This window comes from Onychomys torridus, chromosome 10, assembly GCF_903995425.1.
Source record: "Onychomys torridus chromosome 10, mOncTor1.1, whole genome shotgun sequence".
NCBI lineage: Eukaryota > Metazoa > Chordata > Mammalia > Rodentia > Cricetidae > Onychomys > Onychomys torridus.
The window spans coordinates 89896290-89917454 of NC_050452.1; the positions used below are offsets into that span (position 1 = coordinate 89896290).

The 21165-nt window shown below is 36.7% G+C and overlaps 1 protein-coding gene across 1 annotated transcript in view; it reads left to right on the plus strand.

Moving 5' to 3' along the window:
- The window catches only part of LOC118591964 (transmembrane protease serine 11C), a 47533-nt gene extending 29709 nt beyond the window's left edge, over window positions 1-17824 (plus strand). The window contains exons 5-10 of the mRNA XM_036200394.1: window positions 2109-2269; window positions 6940-6978; window positions 10200-10371; window positions 11816-12075; window positions 13519-13661; window positions 17388-17824. Of these exons, the coding sequence (XP_036056287.1) occupies window positions 2109-2269; window positions 6940-6978; window positions 10200-10371; window positions 11816-12075; window positions 13519-13661; window positions 17388-17549 (937 nt within the window). The 3' untranslated portion in view covers window positions 17550-17824. The remainder of the gene's footprint in view (window positions 1-2108; window positions 2270-6939; window positions 6979-10199; window positions 10372-11815; window positions 12076-13518; window positions 13662-17387) is intronic.
- The last annotated feature ends 3341 nt before the right edge of the window (window positions 17825-21165 follow it).

Sequence of the window (21165 nt, forward strand, 5' to 3'; positions counted from 1 at the left end):
GCTCTCATTACTAATTGAGAAACCAATTAGATAATTAAATCATTAATTAGTTCCTATGAAGGTAAAAAATATGTACAATTGATAATCTAGGTACTGGGGACCTTTAGTTGCTAAATCCTCACATAGCACAGTCATGTAGACAAAAACTAACACAGATTTCTGTTGGACCCCAGGTGGAACCAAGCTGTGATAACAGGATAGAAGCATGAACTTGAGCAAAACTAGGAGGCCTTTGCTGACTTCTGTCATAGAAATGATGTCCTTGAGTATGCTAATGATTATTGTTTAAATAAGACAGTTTCCCCTTTTGATTATGTATGCTACATTGTTCCTTGCTACTTAAATACTGTATCATTATTGAAATACAATGAGAAAAATTCTGTGCATGATGTTATATGGGAACTAAATAATTAACACCCATGGAGACACAGTAGTTTGCCTTTTCTGCCCAAGGTTAGATACACACAGAAGCGTGAAACCAAACTTCTCATTTCTAATGATTCTTTAGTGTTAATTAATTTTGATGCATTCTTAAAGTCAAGAGGTTCTCAGGAAAGAAGAGACATATCCAAAATGAATTAGTCAATCATTCATGTAAGGAAAACCATTCTTAAAATGTAGTAATTCCATATCCTTATGAGAACAATCATACAAAAATCCAGCAAAAAGTTTCTAAACCTTCATGATCAACAAAAATAACCAGCATTTTTAAATTATTTTGAGTTTAGCTGAATATATATGAGACTATATAAATGCCTGTAAACTTAAATTTTCATTTTTATCTCCCTAGATATTTAAAAATAAATACAATTGGAAATCAGCCTGTATATATTTAAGGCTCAAATTTAGGTTAAAATTAATCAAGCCTATAACAAATTAAAATAAATTCTCCAGTAAGGCATAACATGATAATCACATTTAAAAATATATATATAACAGAAGAAAATAATAGAAATAAGGTTTGTTGTCACTATGGGACTATGGGAATCCTGGATCTTGAGCATAGTTTCCTTTTTTTTTTTTTTTTTTTTTTTTTTTTTTTTTTTTTTTTTTTTTGCGACAGGGTTTCTCTGTAGTTTTGGAGCCTGTCCTGGAATTCACTTTGTAGACCAGGCTGGCCTCAAACTCACAGAGATCCACCTGCCTCTGCCTCCCGAGTGCTGGGATTACAGGCGTGAGCCACCACCTCCCGGCTCAGTTTCCATTTTTGTTCACATGTGTTCTGAGAGTTTGAAAGAGGGTACTATAGGGTTCTAAGTTACATAGAGCTCCAGATTGTTGGTTTTCAGATGCAGAAATGCATTTTAGTTCTAGGAAGCCATTGTAAGACACAGAAATAGAAAGCCATAAATAATAGGCCTTCTCTAGAGTCAGTTGCAGTTACCTCCTTGTAAAATGTAACTACACAGAGAAACTCTGTCTCCAAAAACCAAAAAAAAAAAAAAAAAAATGTATAGTTTATGCATTTGCATCTTCAATTTAGAATGACAAGTAGAATGAGTTCACTATGTAACACTCAGTCCTGATATTCAACAGGTAAATAGATAATGGTTCACTGTTGTAAACTGTGACTCCATTTAAATGATAACAAAACAAAACAAGAGATAATAAATGACTCCTTTTCACCTATTTTTCTGTTCATTATTTTCTACTATTCTCCCTACAGAGTTCATACAGGATTCATAATTCATTTGTATTAACAAATAACTTTCATTCACTACTGTGATATTCAAAATTCTTCTATATCCATTAGTAAGAAGCTCTTGCTCTGTAATGATTTTTTTTATAAAAACTAGTAAACGAGATTATCATCCAATTTTGGAGATGAGAACCAGGAAAAGTGAATGGCAGCAACTTGCTATATCATCACAGTGGCAGATACTAGATATAAAATTCAAACTCAGTTTCCCTGGATATAAAAATAAAACAACTCATTCATTATATCCATAAAATATTGTCTTCTCTCCTTTGGGAAGGACTCTACAGTTCACAAAACAGAATAGTTCTACTGTATTGTGTCAACCATTGCCCCTTTACGAACTCTCTACCCTGCTACTAAAAACGACAGGGGTTCCATCATGAAATGACAATCTGTTTTTGTTTTACAGCAAAGCCAATGGGAAAGTAGTGTTACATGTTGTGCTGAAATTTAAAGCCTGTTATAGCAATAATGTAGAAAAATTCTGGGACAGCGTTGAAACCATTTTGTATCAGAAGCTCAAAGGCCAAACTGGATTACTTATAGATTTTTACTCATTTAAATTTTCAGGTAAGAATACATATAGTATGGAATGACTTTCATCTTTCAATCTGAATATGGTGTTTTATTATACACATGAAGCAGAATTTCTTCCCTTAAATGTTGTACCACAGAAAATGATAGCAACTTTTGTGCACTGTGAAAGTAACCAGAATCTCAAATTACCTTTTTTTTTTTTTGGCAAAACACAGCAGCCTACACTGTGGCTTACTCTGCAGTCATGATGCCCACTTTCATTCTTACGGTGGTATTCAACAATGCAGACTGCCAGGATTGACGGAACTTTTTAAAATCCATCTTCCTTCTTGACACACATTTAATGGAACTTGTCTCACATGGTCACATAGAATCTGGTTATTAGTCTTAGTGAGGAAACAAGTTATTCGGGGTTTGTGAGAATAACGTGGAGCATGATAAATACAGTCACCTCTGGGACAGGTTGTCAGTTCCTAGAACTACAGATCCTGTTATAAGAATAAGACAGACAATTCGGGGACAGAATTACCACTTCTACAGGAAGGACTAAAAGTCTGGGGTGGGAGCTCCAAGGACAAGCATTCCTTTTCACTGAGCATCAAAGCATCAAAAAGCAAAATCTGAATGTGCTTTTCCTGGATAAGAAGCCTCTGATGAATTGTAGCTTCCCTGGGATGTTTCTTCCCACAGCCTTTCTCCTAATTATGTACATAGTGACCTCAAAAAAGACAGGAAGAAAGCAGCCTTCCAAGGTATAGAGAATTAAGATCCAAAGAAATAATTTTAGAAATTTATCTGCTAACTACATAAACAAAAACATAAAAGAAATATTATATTCCCAGCATCCTTTTAAATATTACGTAGGATTTCAGGGAAATACGCACTCTGGTGGTCTCTTCCAAACGACTGACTTTTCTTAGAAGTCCTATTGCAATGTTAAATGTTGTCAGGAGCAGTTACATGAAGCAGGTTAAGTACAGGCTGTGCTCTGGTGTTGTCTTAAGCCTTGGAAACTCTCTGTCCCTCCCTCTTCGTCAGAAGTTAGGTGCCTCATAAAACTCATTGGGGCTCCCCCCCTCCCCCGTGTAGAAGCAAACCCAGCAGCTGACAAAGCCATTCTCCCAAAACCACAATGGAACACGTTAATACAGGGCTTATACCCAGGACAGCCCTCACTGAGATGAATTTTTAATCATCGCTCGAGACATAAGTAGGTCTGTGCCATAGGGATCTTGAAATTTATTTGGCAGGCAAAGTCGCTGTGTCAGCAATTTATTAATTACCATGACCTTCTTAGGATGATGAGTTAACTCAGCTACTTACAACGGATACGCCAAGGCTGTGAAGTATGTTTTCATACATGCTGCTTAATATACCAAAAAAATCTCTATATATTTAAGACAAAGCCTTACATGCCACTAGCCAGAACTGCTAATTTAAATAAATGGCTGATTATAGCACAAGTATCCTACAATGTGACTAAGGAAAAAAATCATTATAAGACAGTGGTTGAGATCACAGATTCTGCTGTTAGATGGTTTGATATTTGGATTTTTTCAGTCCTCTATATGTTAGCTGTATGACTTTGGGAAATTTAGTTAATATTTGAACGCCTCTGTCTAACCATGTCATGATAGAAATAAGAATTAAAATAAAAAATACTTCTTATGGTTGTTGTGAAGATGTTGGAGAATGGATATATTATAAAGAGCATTTAAAGACAGGTTAAACACAAGCCATTAACTAATTACTAAGTTTTTAATCCAGAGAAAACAAAACCACTCAATTATATGTTTTATGGATTTGAAAGCTGTCTTAGTTAGGTTTTCTATGTGATGAGCACCATGGCCAAAAGAAACTTGCAAACAAATGGGTTTCTTTCATCTTATAACTTGTGGATCACACTATGTCAATGAGGGAAGTCAGTGATGAAACACACATCACTGGAGACAGAATCCTAGAGACAGGAACCAAAGCAAAAATCAAGGAGGGGTGGTGTCTACTGGCTTGCTTTTCATGGCATGCTCAGTGTGTGCTTTCTTATACAACTCAGGACCAGCCCAGCGATGGCACTGACCACAGAGAACCAATTTCTAGCTTTAACAAACCTATTTTATTACCAAAATGTTCCTTAAAATATTTTAATTAGTATAATACCTTAACCATCTGTCTATATATACCATCTATCTGTCTATCATCTGTTTATTTATTTATTTGAGGCAGATTTCACTATGCACAGGCTAGGATTACAGAGTATAAGGGTAAACGCTTAAACCAATCACAGGAGGACTTCTTGGTTGTTGTCACCTCGTCCTCCTCCTTTCCCTTCTCCTCCTGCTCTTCTTCCTTCTTTGAGAGACAATCTTACTGTGAACCTTGGCTGGCCAGGAACTTGCTTTGTATACTAGGCTAGCTTCAAACTCACAGAAATCCGTCTGCCTCTGCCATCTGAGTGCTAAGATTTTCATGGAGGGCAACACCATGCCCAGGACAGGGGCCCTCCTTCTTACCAGTCCATCTGAATTTGCCTCTCAGACTTCCCAGCTTTGAATAGCAATCATGGACAGTCTACAGGACTAACATAGAGAGCATGTTTCAAATCTAATATTCACCTCCAACCAATCATACCAAGTTTCTCTGGCCTTAAAATAAATTCCTTGACTCCTTTCCAAAAGAATATTTTTGTCAACTGTTCAAATCCTCCCTTTTATCCTAACAATTTTTGTTCATGCATTCAGTTATCTACAGGTCAGCCATTAAACCTACCACAGGAAAATGAACATAACTAGAGGTTATTTTTAAATTATTATGAATTTGCACCTCCAACAAATTGATTCACTGAGAATAAACTCATGCCTGTGCTTTGATGCCTTTGCCCTTGGAGAAGTCCAATGCATATTTGCTGAGCTGTTTGGTCTTTCAGTTTATTGTCCTATAAACTGGTTTGGGCTCAGCCTCACTCCTTCTTCCTCAGCCTAGGAGTGCTAGAATTACACCTGGGAGCCACCACTCCCAGGATTCTTTGTGTCCTTTGATCCATCTCCTCCTTGGCAGAGACCAAGCTATTGTTTTCTGTCACTTCCTTAATAGAGCACACTGAAAACAGTCTCTTAGGTTACACTGTTGGATTTGTGATTGTGAGGCCTATCCACAAGATTTCTAGCCTCTGAGTGTGAGTCAGGAGACTTAAATGGCAGAAAATACAGATAGCCACAGCTGTGACTCAGTTTGAGAGGAAAATGACTCAAGTCATTTCTCAATCCATTGTAGTTTGTCTTCCACGTACCCAAGTGCTATTCTATTGAGCTATGGAAGAGCACAACTTTTAAAAGTAAACTACAAGTCCAAGGCATTTGTTTTCTTTAGGAATTAATATATTAATAAAGAAAACTTCAAGAAAGGAAGAAACTTGTATGAATAACATGGAGTTTTAAACTATTAGTTCTTTGAGTGTAGAACAAGATTTATTCAGTCCATTTAAACATCTGTTTCTAAAAATCTAAATATGATTTGATAGAAGTTACCAAGCATAAAAATTCAAAACTAAACGAGACATATCATACCTCTGTAAAGCAACATTAAATGGTATACGAAATTATGGCAGATTTCTCTTTGAGTAGGCGTAGCCCCATTCTTCTCTAGTCCAGCTGACTGCTAAGTGCCCTTGCCTTTTGTTTTGATAGGTCAATGTCTGGGAAAGAACTCTTTTGTCTCCCTAGTTTATTATGCAACCAAATGTAAAACTGTAACTGTAATTTATATGGAGAAATGGATACTTTTTCTTTGACTTATAGAAATCAAGAACATAAAATAAATCAACCTAGACATCTATAATGTTTACCTCATACTGCAGTTGATATTGCCTTTTAGAATTCTCCAGTAGAACTATCTAGTGAACTGACAGTTTTCTACACATGATATTTCAATTAAGCCAGACTCAGAAAGACAAATACACATTTTCTCTCATCTGTAGAACCTTGATTGAAAGTGTGCATGCACACATTTGTGCATGTGTGTATGTGTCTGTATGTGCCTTGCTCCTCTCTCTCTCTGTCTCTCTCTCTCTCTCTGTCTCTTTCTCTCTCTTTGTGTGTGTGTGTGTGTGTGTGTGTGTGTGTGTGTGTGTGTGTGTGTGTGTGTATTGACCATCAGGGCAAATTATTAAAGAGGAGAAAGAGGTCTAAAGGGATGAAGAGGTAGGAACAAGGGAGGGTAAATGGAGTATGTGTCATGAAAACAGAAATGAGGCCAATATTAAGGAGTAAGCAAGAATAGGAGAGACATCCAGAAGACTGAGAGGCAACACGAACAAAGTATAACTACATGTGCATGAAAAATCAAAGTGAAACCCATTTCTCTACATGTTTACCAAAAAATTAATTTTAATTTTAAAAGTGTAGTAAATGTAACAACATTATAGTTACTGGGATTATTTGGTAAGGTGTTCTTGGATTTGGTGGAATGACATTATTTCTCATACATTTCAGGACATTTCAAAACTTAAAGTACTTTGCAAATAAATTATAGTGGGAAACGTTCGTATTTTTAAAAAATAAGTATAAATATTTCATTTTTCTCTGTGCTAATTTATGAGCAGATTTAGATAAAATGTTTTCAGGATATTTGAAAAAAACCACTTAACATTAATGTTAAGAATAAAATGTGTTTATAAATGTAAATATTTTCATTTTCTTGACTTTTAGACATTGCAATGCCTATAGCAGAAGATCTTCTCAATACATGTAAGTTTATCAACGAAGTTATTTTCCATCAAAAATCTGTCCTTAGAATGCCAAGAAGACCTGCAGTCAAGGTTTCATAAGCCTGCCTGCCTTCCAGAAATGTGTGTGGATGTTACTGTAGTTGCTCTTAAATTGGCTGATATCATGGATTAAAAATGAGGAGCATAGTCACATGCCATAATGGGCAGGGAGGACTTAGGGACATGCGGTGGTAATTAAGAACTTAGAATCTAAAATCAGCTACATGTGCATTTGGAGTTTCGGATCTGCCAAATTCTAAAGGGAAGAATTGGCATAAGTTCCTTAACTTTCCAAAGCCTTAGTTTCAAATTAGTCTGAAGATGAAATAAGATAATAGAAATAAATGACTTACCAGAGTACGTGCGCTGACAGCTAGCACTCAGTATATTAGGAACTCTCTCTGGAATTCCAACCTTACCAACTAAATTTGTGTGCAGAAAGCTTTATGCTTTATATATAACCCACTTCTTCCTTGCTGGACAAGGCGTTGTTTTCACCCCCTCCCCCTCCCCCACTCCATTACTTGTCTTAGGAAATATGATCCTCAAAGTGGCTGAAACTCAGAGCAAGCTGTCAAGGAAAGCACTGCATTTACCTGGGGACTGAGACTGATTGTGGTAGCCAGATTAGAGCATTCACCCTCTAGAGCTAGGTGACACTGACCCAGGCTACTCTTACCGCCCTTAGTCACTGCTTAGTTATTTAGGGGGAACTTGGACAAAATTTAAACAGAAGGCTATTTAGGTTTTCTTTTTCATAGACTTTGATGAAACAACCCACAGGTAATTTAATAAAGCATCTTGAAACAAATGACTCCAGTGAAATCAACAGTATCTGTAAATTGAAAAATCCACAATTGGAAGGTTGTCAGGTTCATAGAAGTCTTTCCAGGTCTGTGAGCAATGGTAATGAAGATGTCATGCAGTTTATCTACTCCCCAGCTGGAACACTAAGACTCTTTCATATCAGAATTCAGAATTTGACTTGATCTATCTAGGGTTCTGATCACATTTGTAATAAAAGGCAAAAGGTGTGCAGAAAAACAAAATAAATTTAAAGAATGGAGCATCATTTTATGTCCATTCTTTAAATGTGTGACATAATAAAGTATATGAAGTAAAAGGGTAGGATGGCAATAACCCTGTAGATGCCATGATGTTTCTGAAAGCATCAGCCAGCAATCCTCACTGTATTCTTTAAATCTTTGAAATTTACCATCTTCTCCCTTTTGGTATAATAAAGCACCAAGGTTCCATGTAGGACTTGAGCAGAAGTAATAACAAGGTAAGGCTACAGAGGTGGTGACTGAAAGCTTAACAGACACAACATTCTGAGTAAATGGGAGCTTTGGATTGAGTTGATGAATGGATAGAAATTAAGAATCAAGAGTAAGGTCAGAAACAGTGAAGTCAAGCCTCCTAGGGAGGTGCCTATCCCACAGAGAAGGACCTTTGTTTTTATATCTCTCTGAAGGAACCTGAGAAAAAGCCAACTTCCTTTAGGAGTACCCCAAACAGAAAGGAGGGTAGGGAGGAACCATCATTCCCTGGGTTCTGGATTAGTTGCTTTATCCTCTGTAGAGTCAATGATGTGGGAGTAGAAAGAAAAAGAGAAGGGAGTGACATTCTATGAGTCAGTGTGAGCGTACTCATTAGACATGGCAGCCACAGCTAAGTGACTCAAGGAGGATGCTTTAACCTGAGGTTAGAAATGTGTAAAAAAGAGTGTGCAAACCAAAAGGTTTCAGAAGGTCGGTTAGAACCTTTGAAAGTATACGTGACTCTCCTACACTTCTCATGCCTCCCTACCTTCAGGAAAGAAGATCTCAAAGTATATTTAGCCACTATAATCATACATCAATTGTGAAGCAACTGACTAGCTAAATTTTCTAATTCATTTAAATGTTTAAATGTTCTTTTTATTATTATTTTTTTTCTGAGATGGAGTTTCTCTGTGCCACAGCTCTAGCTGTCCTGGAACTCATTTTGTAGATCAGGCTGGCCTCAAACTCACAAAGATCCACCTGCCTCTGCCTCCCACATGCTCTTTTTAAAGGAGTGCATCACCACCGCCTGGCTAAATGTTCTTCTTCTTGATACAAGTCAACTCTGTTGCCTAGTGTGTCTTACTCTTAAGACTATTGACACTGAGGCCAGCTAATTCTTTGTTTCTTTGGCTCTCCAGTTTACCATAAGGTAGTTAGCAATACTAACTTTGTCCACTGGATATCTGTAGATACTCCCCCAAACCCCCACCCACTTATAATAATACAAAGTGTCTCCAACATTGCCAAATACTAGCTACTGCCTTAATCTATGCTTGGAATTAATTACATTTTTTCATTCTCCAAATGACTAATAAACAAGTATTTTTATTTCAAATTTTACGGGCTTTATTTCTACAAATATTCATTGAGTTCCTTTTATATATGTTTTCTATGGTGGGTTCTAAACATATTTTTATCAAAAAGCATAATTCCTAATCTTTAAAAGTATTTACAGGTGAGATGGTAATCTCTAGTAAAAGAAGACAAATTTAAAGAACAAATTCAACAGTTTATTGGTGTAAAATTAAGATAGTCAAGAGAACCAGCATCAGTCTGATGAATAGTGAACTATACTATTACTACAAATTTGCTTTCAAGACATCAGAGTCTAGCTGTTTCTATGTTTCTAAGCCGACAATAATGTACAGGCCTACTTCACAGAAGCATGTGACTTTGGAAGTTCTGGCCACCTTCACATCATTTCTTCTGTCTAACTATTGTGTTTTAGGACTTTTGTTTACCTTATCTCATAACATTCATAGTCACTCACACTTTCATATGAATATTTTCGTGGTATGTATTGCTTTCTAGCCTTCATAAAGTTTAAAACTACATATTTCCTTGTGCAATGTAGTAAGATTGGTCTCTTTAAAAACCAAACCTATAATTCTACCTACCTCATACATCAAGTCATAGTAAGACAAGACAGACATAGAATACATGTGAGTGAAAGGCACAGGAGGAGGAGATGTCAATGTATTTGGAATATATTTTCAGGAAATCATATCAGCAGTAAATCCATCTGAATTTCTCCAAGTCAGTGAAATTTTTCTGAGTTACTAGTTAATAGGAACATATGTTATAGGTAGTTTATTTACTATAGCAAGACACATGCATAAGCATTATCAACACTGATGAACTGTCCTTTGAATAGGCTGTGGACGACGCACAATTACTCCCTCAGGCCACAAAGTAGCAGGAGGCCAGGATGCTGAGGAAGGGGAATGGCCCTGGCAAGCAAGCCTTCAACAGAATAGTGTCCACCGATGTGGAGCCACTCTGATTAGTAACAACTGGCTTATCACTGCTGCTCACTGTTTCATAAGGTAAGATATGACCTATGAAGGTAACAAAGGCACTAAATTACTAAAAGTCTAATAATATCTACCTCTCAGTGTGATTATGCAACTATGCCTCCAACTGCTTAATAGTCCAGTGAGGTACAGCCTCAAAACTGCTCACTGATTTATCAGTAAAATAGTAAATATAGTAGTCCTCCTAAAGAATTTCGTCAAAAGTAGAAATGTTGACATTCTGGACTAGATATAATTGTTTATTGTGGAAAGCTGGCCTGTACATTGTAGAACATTTAGCAGCACTGCTTCCTTTAACCACCAGTAATATGTCAATATTAACAACAATAGTGTCTCCAAAACATTGGCGAAGGTGAGTTGGCAAAATGGTCTCAATGGCAGAGTGGCCTCAAACTGACTGTATAGCTTGAACTGACTACAAACTTGCAATCCCCCTGCCTCTGCTTCCTAAGTGTTATGATTACACTTGTGGACTACCACACCTGGAGGAGATAATGACTGCTTTGAAGAGCGTATGATTGCACCGAGAGACTGCCACCTCTCTATCCTCCCTTCTCTCCTCAGCACGAGGGACTCAACTCAGGGTCTCATGCATGCCAGGAAGCACTTTACCGTTGAGATGGATAAAAACAGAATTTCATCTCTCACTTGGTCAGCTTATGATAACACTTTAGTAGAGAGCTTAGAAATGTTCCAACAGGACTACTTTTCAGACGATAGTATATAAAATACCAAATAGCAACTAAAGGAGGAAGACAAAAGTATGTTATTTGTTGCATAAAACGGTGAAAAGATTTAAATGATATAATTTCCATAAATTATTTGTGTTCACATCCCCATCTACTTTTTATTAAATCTTGTCATTTTATGCTATCATATTTACCTTTCTAAATCTCCTTCAGTATTTTCTATTCAAGCCAAGAAATAAAATGCACTTTCTATAAGTTGTCTTTTCTCTTTAATTACTTTTAAGTTAAGGTCTCGCTATGCACAGCTCAGAATGACCTCAAATTTACTATGTAGCCCAGAGTGGCCTCAAGTTCACCATTCTCTTGCCTCTATCCCTCAAGTGCTAGGCTCACATGCCCAGCTATTGATTATCTTTTAAATTGTATTTTATAGAGTTGCCAAAATGTGTACAAATACTATTGTTTTTATTTCTTCTCTTATATACAGTTTTTCTGGGGGTGGGGGAAAACTTGCCATAGTGGTATATACCTTTAATCTCAGCATAAACTCAGGAGGTAGAGGTAGACAGATCTCTGTGAGTTCAAGGACAGCCTCAAACTTGCTTCTACATTGTAAGTTCTAGCCAGCCAGAAATGCACAATGAAACCTTGTATCAAAAAAAGTACTATGGAAATGCAAATGACCTAATTAGTTTTCAAAGATTATGTGACTAATGCCTATAGCTATAATATATAGAAGTTTTAATAAATAAATCTATTTCCTTTAGGGATGCAAATCCAAAAGACTGGAAAGTTAGTTTTGGGCTTCTTTTAAGTAAACCACAAGCACAACGAACTATCAAGAATATTATAATCCATGAGAACTACAGTTACCCTGCACATGACAACGACATAGCTGCTGTGCGCCTGTCTTCGCCGATATTATTTGCAAGCAACATCCGAAGGGCATGTTTACCAGAAGTGACCCAGAAGTTCCCGCCCAACTCAGACGTGGTGGTCACTGGATGGGGAACACTAAAGTCTGACGGTAAGGTTCTCACATCTCTCAAGCTTCAGGAATTAAAATGAAATACATTCAGAATTACATCTCAATGTGAAAAACATATTCTCCAGATCATTCAGAAAAGTGTAATGTGCAATGTACTGAAAACTGTGCTCAGCATCATTCATTTAGAAACTTTAATCTCATTGAGTTGTTTGCCATAATGCCCTCATAATGTCAGTTTTCATACATTTCTTTTCATTTGGATATCTAATTTCCTACGTGCCATTCATCACTTAATCAATATTTATCTTTCATCAGCAAGGTAATATTTGAACAAAACTTACTAGTCAAATGCATTCTTAATCTTAGAATTAGTGTCAAAATACATTCAAAATACATTTTTCAAGCAGGAAAATAAAACTAAATGATTTTAAGATTTAGAACCACAGTAGTAAGCTTAGATAAAAATTTATAAATGATTATGAAACATATGCTTCTGACATGTAAATTTTTAAGTTTACTTTCTAAAACATACATAGAAAATGTAAAACTCTAAATGTAAACATTTTAAAAGAAAAAATCCTATTACATGTGATACATAAGAACTGAGACCGGACTAGCTGCTCCCTTTTTCAGGAATGTAACCGTGTAGGCGTTCCCTGGTTAAATGGAACTTTGCAGGCGGGTTTAGGTACTCGCCAGCAGGGGAGGAGGCTGAGGGTGGGAGCCGCCCAGGCCTTGGGAATTTGCCCCATGTTGGGTGCCAGGTGTTGGTGAAATTATTAAGGCCGCTCCACATAGTTAAAAGGGAAGTTAATTTTGTGGGGTAGCTTACAAATGAAGGGGTAGATTGCAGGATCTGGGAAAGGTATGGCGCAGTCCGGCGGTGTTCTCTGGAGAACTCTGCTCGGTCTACCTCCAGTGTCCAGGGTCCTGGAACCAAGAGAGGCCTCTCCTCTTGATCCTAGTACTTCAGCTTCCTCCCTCAGCCCCGTCTAGCGTGACCATTACCGAAGTCTCAATGGGTGTTGGAACTTCCAGGCCAAGTCTGGAATAGCTACCCACTACACTAATTCTAAACGAGATTGTTTTCAGCAATAGATTGGTATGTGGCGTGTTCATAAATATTGCTTTAACTAAAATGTGTTTTATATTGCCTGAAAAGCAATATTATTTTAAAATTAAATACAAATTCATAGAAACTAATAGTGAGTTTCTAAAAACATATTACAATTTGGAGGGCTGGCCACACGGCTCATCAGATAATGCACTTACCTTCAAGCATCAGAACGTGAGCTTATATACAGAACCTACACAGTAGAAAGAGAAAACACCCCACGGGTGACCTCTGACCTCCATACCCATGCACATGCACATGTATACATGTGCATGCACGTATGTTCTCACATAGTAAACAGACATACAAATGTAAAAAATATAATTTTTAAGTTCTCTTTAAAAAATTATATGATATTATTTCTTCAGGAGAAAGTCCTAACATACTCCAGAAAGGAAGAGTGAGGATTATAGATAACAAGACCTGCAACAGTGGAAAGGCCTATGGCGGTGTGATCAAACCTGGAATGCTGTGTGCTGGCTTCCTGGAGGGCCGTGTTGATGCCTGCCAGGTAACTCTTCCCAGCACCCCCTCTCTCTGTCTCTGTCTCTGTCTCTGTCTCTGTCTCTCGCTCTCTCTTTCCTCGTGTGTGTGTGTGTGTGTGTGTGTGTGTGTGTGTGTGTGTGTGTCTGTCTGTCTGTCTGTCTGTCTCCCTCTGCCTCTTTCTTTTCTGATAGTTTTATATTTCCAATGAACAGTGCAATTTTCTCAATCTTAAAAGTATAAGTAGGTGTTATAGGCAAATCATCTAACTAATATGTATATTGATCTCTGTAAAATAGTATGATTCTAAGTCAACAATTTTGTTACAAGAAGCGATGTGTGGAAATGAGGAAGAGACTCAGGATGAGCAGTGAATCGATGAAACACATCACTGATAACTATAGTTTGACTGGTCTACTGCCAAGAAACCTTCAGCTTAATCTAATACTACTCGGTTATGGAGTTTTCATTCCCTGGCTCCAACATCCTAATTATTTTATTTACTAAACAACTTCTGAGTGGAATCCCACATATGAGGCATAGTTTTAAGATCATTGAGAATATTTGTTTATTCTAGTTATGGTAATCTTCTGCAGCATATTTTAGTTTGAAACTCATTTCTGATGAGGAGCTCAGACAAAAAGACAAGACAGTGCATTTAATTGAACTGATAGTGCAAGGGCTTAAATGGAGGAACTTTGATCTTGTGTCCATTCTTTGAACCCTAAACCCAGTTACTTTTCCTTATTAATGTGCCTCTGATCCCCCTATGCTGTTAATAAGTAATAGTCCTGGAGCTAACAAAACACACAAGGGAAGTAGTCCAGGCAGGAACAACTAGCGATGAACCCAGGAAAAACCTCACTTGATTCAATTGCTATGTAGAACTTAGTTATTGTACGATCTTTTAGAGATATTGAAATGAGCGAGCACATTACTATACTCTAAAAACAAGGTAAGTATTCATAACACAAATTGTCCTCTCTAATTACAGGTGTTCATATTTCTAGTTTTCAATCAAAATAAACCTATTCTTGGAGATGATGAAGAGCTTAAATTCCCACTGTACTTAATTGGTTAAGTAGACTTGTATCTCTTAACTGGCCACAGCCTAAGATCCATTCTTCAGCAACCTCATTTACTGCACCCTCTGCGGCTTCATCTTCTACTCCCCCCACACCTATCCTAATATTCTTGAATCACAGTGAGTCACAGAGTAATCTGCCAACTTTGTCAGCTACTACTCACTAGATGCACTACTGTCTTCTTGTAAAGCTAAGGAATATAACAGCATGTGAGTCTTTATCTATGTAACGCTGATGTATCTTACTGTACTATTTCATCTCCACCATGGACTTTTCCTACATACTACCCTATGTCCCAATCTTCTTTAGAATATTACAGTTTTCTTAATAACTAGAAAAAATGAAGAAATGAGAAAAAAGCAACTTTAATTTCCTTTCTTTGTGATACATTTCTATCACATATGTACCCATGTCCACCCTCCGTTTTTTTTTTTCTTTTATAATTTAATTTATTTTTACATATCAGCCACGGATTCCCCTGTCCTCCCTTCTCCCACGACCCCTCCCCGCCCTCCCCCCAACCCACCCCCCATTCCCATCTCCTCCCTCTGGTTTTAGCAAATGTCTTCTACTATTTAAAACTAATTGCTTGCCTATTTTCTTCACTGTCTCCTCCCATCTGCACAGTGACTTGTACTCTCTATTAATGTTAGCTTCCACATTCTTTTGAACCCTTCTGCACATTTTGTAAACGTCAGCAAATTCCTCATCCAAGTCAATTCTTAGAAACTTCCTGTAACTCATAGAAATCAACACCGAAAGCACCGTGTTCTGACTTCAAAATGGAAAAATAGCCTAAATAGACATTTTTCCAAAGACAAAATACAAATGGGGTCTGGGGAGATAGCCACCCAATCATGAGGACCTGAGTTGATATTCCCCTGTATTCAGGAGGGAAAAGCCAGGCATGGTAGTCCATAGCAATGATCCCAGCCCTGGGGAGATGGAGAAAGGAGAATCCCTAGCTTGGCGGTCTAGTTAGACCAGTGAGTTCCAGGTTGAATGAGAGACCCTGTCACAAAAAAATAAGATGGGAAGTGATCAAGGAAGACAATAGACACCAATTTGTGATCTCTACATGAACACAAACATGCACACACATGTACACACACAAAAACACACACACTTTTTCATAGGAAAAATACTCAAAATCAATAATCAAAGAAATGCACATTAAAAAACACAATGAGATATCACTTTAAGATGATATAATGATTATAATAAAAAGAAAAAATGTTTGCAATGATATAGAGAAAATCATACACTAGTGATAGGGGTAGAAAATGGCACAGTCATGATAGGAAACAGCATGGTACTTCCAAAAACAAACAAAAGAGTCTGCAGAGAAAGTCAAATACTGCAGGATCTCATGGAATCTTCAAAGACTGACTCACTGAAACAGAATATACTGATGTCTGTCAAGGCCGGAGTGACAGTTTAGCATATAAGAGCATGTTCTGTTCTTGCAGAAGACCTGAGTGATTTTCAATCCTTGCACCAGTATACAGGGCTCACAACTGCCTCTAACTCCAACTTCAGGGGTCCAAGCTCCTCTCTGTCCTCCACAGGCTCTAGAATGCACATTCATGCACAGAAATAAAAATACAGCTTTAAAACAAATTAATAATAATAATAAGTGGTTATCAAGGATGGGGAAGTGGGAAGATATGGAGAGATACATGTAGCTTGAGTTTTCCTGCCTGGCCCACAGTCAGGACAAATCTCTCTCACCCGCCAGTCCCACAGCCGCTCAGACCCAACCCAGTAAACACACAGAGACTTATATTACTTATAAACTCTATGGACTTGGCAGGCTTCTTGCTAACTGTTCTTATATCTTAAATCAACCCATTTCTATTAATCTATAAGTTGCCATGTGTCTTGTGACTTACCGGTATCTTAACATGTTGCTTCTCATCATGGCGGCTGGCAGCCTCTCTCTGTCTCAGCCTTCCACTTCCCAGAATTCTCTTCTCTGCTTGTCCCACCTATACTTCCTGTCTGGCTACTGGCCAATCAGTTTTATTTATTAACCAATCAGAGCAACATGTTTGACATACAGAACATCCCACAGCAAATACAGTTCAAAACAGGGTACAAATGTTGCTTTAAAAGATTGTAAGTTTGGGGATCTAATATATAGCACAATTACTTTATAATAGCAAATTATCCACTTGAATTGTGATGAAAGCAGAATCTTAGTATTCTCATATAAGAAAGTAAATATGTGATGTAAAAAGTTACATTCCTTAATGTAGGGAACAACATTTGCTCAAGAATGGAATAGTATGACCAATTTTAGTGGAGGATGAATGTACACACCTTTCTTTTTCCCCCAACATAATAGTAGCAGAGGGAAGAGTATTCCTCAATACAGTAATGACTGCAAAGAAGAAACAACTCCTTAGTTGATAACTAAGTTGAAACATTTCATACTAATTTTTCACTATTAGATTGCATTAGCCAAAGCTTTATACTGACATACTGGGCTTTAGAGAATGATAATGAGACAGAAAAAAAAATACATTAGGCTAGCACCGTTTCAAGTACTGAAACAGCTGTGTGTGTGGAGGGGAGGCGGCTCTTGTTTTGTTCTCATTTTGGTGTCCCCTGCCATTTCTACAAAATGACATTAATTTATATTATTGAGATCTTTTTTTTCTCTCCAGGGTGATTCAGGCGGACCATTGGTTAGTGAGGATTCTAAGGGCATCTGGTTCCTTGCTGGAATTGTAAGCTGGGGAGATGAATGTGCACTTCCAAACAAGCCTGGTGTCTACACTCGGGTAACATACTACCGAGACTGGATCACATCGAAAACTGGTGTCTAGTGTGGTTGTTCTCTATAGAGCAAAGTTCAAAAGTTGTAGATCCGTTAAATAAGTTTGTAATCCCCAAAACCACATTTCCTTAGATATTTTTCTTGTTTTACAAATTTAGACAGAAAATTTAAAGGCATGAAGTTTTAGGTTTAAGACTTTTTTATTAAAGTTTGACAAATCTTTAGTGAGATTATGAACCAAAGTATATAATTTTCTCCTTTACTCATCTTTGGGTTGGATATAGTTATAGGAGTGAATATGGTTTTTTATTTATTAAGGAAAATTTTTCTGCTACTTTGGAGGGACAGATATTTGTGTAATGTATCACACGAATATTAGCTATAAGTGTTTCTGATCATACCAGCCGTCTCCTGCTGACCAGTTCATGGAGTCCCCAGGATCAGTGTGTTTAAAGATGGAGTATAGTCACAGCAGTAATGCTGCCCATAAGAGTTACTCAGAAAAAAAAAAATCATTTTCTTTCTGGTCTCTGCACCAAAACCAATTCTTCTAATTCTTTCTTGTGTTAAGTGATAGGAAACAAAATGACAACCCGATGGTGTGTGTTAATAGATGGCAGTGTTTACTGACTTTTACTTCTCTTAGATTTCTCTCAGGAAGTGGTTATCATGCAACTGTAACAACATCCATGCTCATGTTAATCTTGTTTCAATAGGTGGCTTCAATTCACAACGCAAACAATGCCACGCTGTTTGTTTCCAAACTCTTAAAATTCCTCAATAGTACAAATCAGCAATTAAATAAACAGTGTAGAAATTTTGCTTTCATATCCCTCTGATTTTTCACGCATGGAGGGTAGAGGTAGGTGTCTGTAACTGCAACATTATGTTAATGCTGCTGCTCAATTGCCATTGCTCCAAAACATTATGGAATCTGAGTGCTTTCTCAGACAGGAGCCCATCACTGTCTCTACAGGACTTCATATTTCTCTGTTTCATTACTAGCAATTTACAGTTACCACAACTCTCACCACGAGGTAACTTTTGATAATACCTCCTTAAATTGTATTAAAAAATAGGTAATATTTACTGGTTCTTACTACTGCCAGGAATCTTTATATATATTTTACATTGAAATCATTCCAGGGAAATGATCCCCTTGGTATTTCAATTTTGTAGATAAGTTAACTAATGTGTAGAGAAGGCCAGCAATTTTCTGAAGATCAAAGCGTGTCTAATCGCCTAAGTTGGGATTGAAATCATAAAACTCTATTTCAGAGCTCACACTTTTAACAGCTTGTTATTTTATATAATATGATTATGAGCTATATATTCAAAAAGAAATTAGAAAACAGAAGTTGGTGAAGAATATATGATTTACTGATAGTTTAACCAGACTAGGTCTCTAGTATTACATTCTTCAGAATTTTTCAGAAACATACGGATAAAGTGTAGGTGTATTACATAGATGCTTTTATAATGTTCAAATTATCTTGTTACATATTCCTAAGAATTGGTATTTCTATTAATTTGCTGTTTCAGAAAAAAAGGCATAAACAAAATAAAAGTATATGCATATTGTTGAAGACTGACCTAGCTTGGATCCAGGTCTGACATTGACCATAGAAGAAGTGGGGCTTTTGGTTAACAACCCCTCAAATTAAGTAGAAGCAGACACAGAAAAAAAGAATAAAAATTAGTTATTTACTACCCAATGTGAAATATATGTTCTGAATTAATGGAATATTACCCAGAGTCATATAATGTTATAAAGACTATATTGTGTTTATTAATGTTAAGTTTTAAGTGACAGATTCTGCATGCCATGTATATTCTGTTCTGTTGGGGGAAAAATCAATAAATCAATACACATTAATGACTTAAACTACCAGCACTCTCCTTCACTTAATTTCTTAATATATGCAAAAAGTATGAACTGCCTATGTTAGAAAAGTATAAAATACTTAATTTTTGATGGAGAACATACTTTCACATGAAGACACATGCACTGTCAGAGTATACCTTCAAATAAAGATGATTTAAATGACCCAGCTCCATGATGATACACTGTATAATAATAGATTCCCTTTCCTCAAAATAAGTCAAAACAGAAAGTACAAACAGTAATAATGGTTTTTCTCTATTTGGGCATCAGTGTCATAATTACTGGGTCTCCCTTCAGATACAGGTATTTCTGCTATAAAAAGTCTCTGGCAAGACTGCATGATGAGAACACATGTAAGGGAATTAAACTGGATTTTTCACAGAAGTTAGCTGAACAGTAAAGACTCACACATACTACCTGAAGCTGTAAAACCCCCGTTTTTCCATACAGGCTTAAGGGGAAAGCTCCTTGACACTAGTTGGGCAGAGATTTCTGTGGGTATAAGACCAAAATCTCATACAACGATAAATAATAAAAGAAACAGTCAAACTACAGAAACTGAAAAGCTGCTTTCTGCATAGTAGTCAACAAAATGAAAAGGCAGCCTACAGGATGGAAGAAAGAATGTGTGAACCATAGATCTGACAAGTATATAATAAACAAATACCCAAGACAACAAATATACAAGAAGACAAGGCAGCCCTGTGCCAAAAGAAACAAGAACCAAAAGCCTGATTTTAAAATGTGTAAATGTCCTGATAGACATTTCTTCCAGATAAGGTCTATATGGCCAGCAGGGGTATAAAAAGGGTCTCAGACCTCAATAAACATCACAGTGGTGAAAATTAAACCAGTCATTGTCACCTCATACAAGAAGGAAGAGGACCGTTATTAACAATGTAAACTTATAAAGCCACTGTGAAAAATACTATGAAAGTTTCTAAAGAAATTACAAATACAGTTCCTCATGTTGTGGTGACCCCAAACCAAAAAGTTATTTACTTGTTACTCCATAAGTGTAATTTTGCTACTGTTATGAATCACAATGTGAATATCTGATATGCAGGATATCTGATATGCAACCCACAGGTTGAGAACAACTGCATTAATTAAACAACACAACCCTGCCTCAACGTGGCAGTCTCAAATTCATAGAGCTCCACCTGCCTCTGCCTCCAGAGTGCTGGGATTAAAGATGTGTACCATCATGCCCTGCTCAATTATGTTTTATTTTTATGTCCTGAATATTATTTAATGCTGTCCAATGAAAATATACCTTCAAAGAATATGTTGACTCTGAAATAAATATTTATGAATTACAAAGAATAAAAGTCAATTCCATGTGTGGTTTTTAATCTAGATCCAAACCATTTCTGCTTCATAACAGCTATGTGATTTGGGACAAGTCACTTAACAATGCTATAACTCCATTTCCCCACTGTAGTATTAAGGAAATAATAGTTTCTACCTCCAAAGGTAGCCATGACTATTCAATACAGATATGTATGAAGCACTTAGCATAGTTCCTGACATATAATTCTTACATTGGCACTTGTTAAAAATGTTTATTTACAAGAGTTTGACACACTAAAAACATGGGTGCAATAAGTATTTCACAAAACTTATAAATCCTCAGAAATTTAGCTAAGAGAAAATTAAATCTTAGCACTCTTGATTGTGAGACATAGAGCACAATTTAAAGCAGAAATGTTTGGGTTTTTTTTTTTTCACAAATGTTTATTGAAAGGAGCATCAGGGAATTTTAGGACTAAATGAAGCA